The sequence below is a fragment of the Lupinus angustifolius genome, chromosome LG10, assembly GCF_001865875.1.
Source record: "Lupinus angustifolius cultivar Tanjil chromosome LG10, LupAngTanjil_v1.0, whole genome shotgun sequence".
Lineage (NCBI taxonomy): Eukaryota > Viridiplantae > Streptophyta > Magnoliopsida > Fabales > Fabaceae > Lupinus > Lupinus angustifolius.
In genome coordinates, this window is record NC_032018.1 from 2506034 (window position 1) to 2510267 (window position 4234).

General features: G+C 32.1%; 2 protein-coding genes across 4 annotated transcripts in view; one reads left to right on the plus strand and one right to left on the minus strand.

Annotated features, from left to right (window-relative positions):
• The window catches only part of LOC109358396 (SNW/SKI-interacting protein), a 5855-nt gene extending 4983 nt beyond the window's left edge, over positions 1 to 872 (minus strand). Inside the window, exons 1-2 of one of the 3 annotated variants that reach the window (XR_002108959.1) lie at positions 736 to 872; positions 1 to 81 (exon numbers count right to left, since the gene is read on the minus strand). The gene's annotated coding sequence lies outside the window, so the exon portion shown is untranslated. The remainder of the gene's footprint in view (positions 82 to 735) is intronic. The other 2 variants (XM_019602596.1, XM_019602597.1) reach the window with 2 other exon arrangements.
• LOC109358813 (dolichyl-diphosphooligosaccharide--protein glycosyltransferase subunit STT3A-like) lies at positions 2077 to 4234 on the plus strand (the record flags this gene model as incomplete). The annotated part of the gene is given in 3 exon segments (XM_019603266.1): positions 2077 to 2254; positions 3948 to 4010; positions 4210 to 4234. Coding segments are annotated over 3 exon segments (208 nt in total), but the record flags the coding sequence as incomplete, so codon positions are not given.

The following is a 4234-nucleotide window of genomic DNA, read 5'->3' on the forward strand; positions in this document are numbered from 1 at the left end:
CATGGATCATTGCTATGGTCATAATATGTGGTTGATGATGATTTTGCTGGGGGAAGAAGCTCTTTCAAAGCCGCCATGGTTCTGCAAAACATAAAAATCTAAATTATATAACAAATCTACATATAAGGCCATTTGTTTGAGCTTTATGTTTCTTAAGAGACCGATTTTTATAAAATAAAAATCACTTGCTTAAGCCAAAATACTTGTTTAGTTGCAATCTACTAAACTGGTTTGTCTCTGGATGAAAAAAATGAAAGCAGAATTTAGACGATCATTTGATCTTTCATGTTCACAGATATGTTTCTGCCAAATACTTTTTTTGTGTGTGGAGAATCACTTCTCAGAGAATCCTAAACAAACAGCCTAGAAATATAGACATATGGTTATGTTGTTTTCAACTTTGAATTCATTTTAAGGAAATAATTGTTTTTTCTTCAAGAGCTACCACCACTGAGATTTTATTAGCACAAAATAAGAGATAATAAGTTTATCTAAGCAATCAATTTTGTGTAGTATGAGAAAACGTTATCTATGAAAAACACATAGGCGGTATGTTACTACGAGATCCAGAATCAACATAAACATCTGAAATAGAATCATTCCGAGCTTTTGATCAAATAAAAACGGGATTTATCAGTTCGGGAAGCATAGAAAAAGGAAAAACCCTAATTGCGAGATCGAAATTGAAAAAAACTTCGGGAAACCCTAAACATAAAAAATACATAACCGACGAACCTGGAGGTGGCTCCCGTATGGCTACGGCGGAGGATGGCGGTTCTGATATGAGTTCGCAGTGGATGTGGGAGAATTGTGTGTGATGTTTAGGTTTTCGTATTCGCAATTTGGCGTCTACGGAATTATTGTGGTTTTTGGTTTTTCGAATGTGATTGATTCAGAGGGATAAATATAGTCTCGATTTCATCGTTCGGTTCATGAATGGGTCGGGTAAGTGGGTTTGGGCTTTGGTCCTATTTGAATTGGGCCAACATTAGAGGATTAGGATTCTTGTTGAGTAACAGAGTAGGTAGTACATTATTAAATGGGAATGAAGGAGATGAGTTATCTCCTCCTTCCAGTGAAATCATGACATATGTCATGTTTCTATAAAAATATTTTTACTAGATAGAGGAGATTAGTTATCTCCTAATATGAGGTGATATATTATTCTCTTATTAAATTACATTTGTAGATTAGGATTCTTGATGAGTAATAAGATAGTACAATATTAATAAAGTGTCCATACTCAATTTCCCCCATAGATCAAGTGGTGTGGTGTTGTGATTTAATCAAAGTCTTGAATTTGTGTATGGGAATACACCTTTGAATAAAATTGTCTAAGATGATACATGTGAATTAGGCAAAAATAAATAAATTTACTTACTCTTTTTTGTTGAATAAGAAAATTGAGGGAAATTAAAGACACAAAAATAATTGTACCAAGAAAAGAAAGAAACAAAAATAATAATAAATTGATAATATAGAGTTTTTTAAATTATTCGATGTATTATTATTAACAATTATTGACTATTTAACAATAGAATAGTACACATAAAAGGCTAGATAATATACTAAAAATGTAATAGTAATAGTCGAGAAAAAATAATGATATAATTAATAAGAAAAGAATTATATTATCTTAATATTTTTATTTTTATAATTGAATAAAATCAATTTTTTTCTTAGAAACCAAACATGCTACGTGAGAGTAAATTTATTAGAGGTGGTAAAATTATCTATAATGCATCAAAATCTAAAAAAATTAAATCAATTTATTAATGTTAGTTAATTTAAATTAGTATAATCCAATGAATAATTATGATAATAATTAAATTAAATTCATCTATAATACCTGCATACATCCATTTGGATGAATATTCAATTTATTCAAAACACAATATGTTTATTAGTTATTAATGACCCCATTATTTCACTAATAAAGGAGGATGGTATTTTAGTTATTAATGACAAAACACAAACCCAAAATTGTCTTTTGAAAACACAGTTGCAGCTTCATTCGCTCACAGGCTAACACTACCCCCAACGACTTTTACTTAGTCTCACACAAACTCTCACTCGCACTCTCACACGCACTTTCTCTCTCTTATTCTCTTCCGAGTTATCAATTTGGCCGTCAATGGCGGCCTCCGATGCTCACATCAACAGCACTTCTATCAGGAACGCTTTCGGAAACGTACTTGCATTCTTCATCCTCATTCTCATCGGTGTTCTCGCTTTCTCGATCCGTCTCTTCTCTGTAAGCATTTTCACTTTTCTTCCTTTATCAGATCCGCTACATTCTGAATCTGACGAACGTAGAAAATCTAGGTTTCAGATTGTAACTGACGTAGCTATAGGTTTTTAGTTGGAATGAAATGTTGAAATGCGATGTAAGATGGGATAATCTTACACAATAGCTATATCATTTATAGTTTACGCTCGTTTGAAATATTATGAGATTAAATTTCAATGCTATTGCTCCCTTCTGAGTTCGATGGAATTGAAAACCATTCAATTTATAACCGTTTCGTGTTCATTATTGTTAATGACGAAGTGATGAATAAAAAAACTAAACGGTTGCAGTTTTCCAGTGACATGCCGAGAACTGTCTATAAATTTTTTATGTTCTCATTTTTTGATATCATTTATAGTTTACGTGCATATGAAATCTTAAACTAAAACTTCTGGTTATTATACTATTAAAATTAAGATTATTAGTTCTAGCCTTATTATTGGTTGAAAGTATAATTTTTAAAATTATAATTCAATAGAACGTTTTTTTATTTTACTTTTATAATTTTAGGACTAGGAATGAATGTATTGCAAAGAAAGTTGAGATAGCTTGTAATGTTGAAAATTGGTAGAATCTCTGGGTAGTTTGGACATGTGTGAAGACGACCTATACAAGCATGAGCAAGGAGAGTAGATCAGATGATGGTAGCATAATAGCTAGATGTGGAGGTAGATCAACAATGTTTTTGGCAAGACTATTAAGTATGATTTAGATGTAAATATTTTGTCTATAACCATGGTTTATGACATGACATGACATTATGACATTATTTTATTCTTGTTGTCAACCTTTCCTAGTGGTAAAAGGATTGGTTGTTGTTGTGGTTTGACATGTAATAAAAAAACACAAGTACTCATAATTTGGGTCAATCATACAACATGATAGAGAAATTGAGGGAGATGTAAACATATGATTCAAGTTGGGCAGATGAAATGGTGGCGTGCGCCAGGTGTCATATGTGATAGAAATGTGTCACTCAAACTTAAGGAAATTTTTTATCGCACAACTATAAGATTCGTAATATTTTATGAGACTGAGTTTTGGGCAGTAAAATGTTAATATATCAAAGATGAGAATGTTGTGTTAGATGAGTGAATACACTAAACAAGATAGAATAGGATTAGATGCATTATGGATAAAATTGGGGTAGCTCCTTTCGTAGAAAAAGATAATAGAATCACGCCTTAGGTGGTTTGTGCATGTATGGAGGAGACCGTAGGAAGCCTCAGTAAGGAGAGTAGATCAAACAAAAGTTAGACCAATTTCAGGAGGCAAGAAAACTCGTAGGCAAAATCAGTAGGAATGATTTAGAAATCAATGCTTTATAAATGGACATGATTTATGATTGAAAATTATGATGTCGTGTGATCCATGGCTTTGACTCCACTTAATGGAACTATGCCTTGGTTGTTATTGTAATTATTGAGTAAGTAAATGTGGTGATAGCATAGATGTCTCTATGAACCGAATGAGTAATTCAAAATGCAGTTTTGTCGTTTCAAAATTTTATGTTTGTGGAAGTTTTGAGACTGTAATGCTCTCTTCTCATTTTTGGGTATTTACATGTTTTTACCGAGCAGCATTGTAGATTTTCTATTTCCATTTCTTGTCAAAGTTTGTGGATCAGCTGCTCACATTTTCTATTCCTTGCATACAGGTTATAAAGTATGAGAGTGTTATTCACGAATTTGATCCTTATTTCAATTACAGAGTCACTCAGGTGAGCATAGTTTGGAATGAAACTGTTCTACACCTATTACCACATATTATTGGGAGGACTAGGAGTTTTTCCTGCTGGTTAATGGCTTTCGAAAATTGAAATATCTTCACTGCAGTATTTAACTTTTGTTCAATTTGACTTTGTTAATCTCATTGGGTAAAGACTCACAGAATATGACAGACATATTTGTTGGTTTCAGTATTTGACAAAGAATGGGATATATG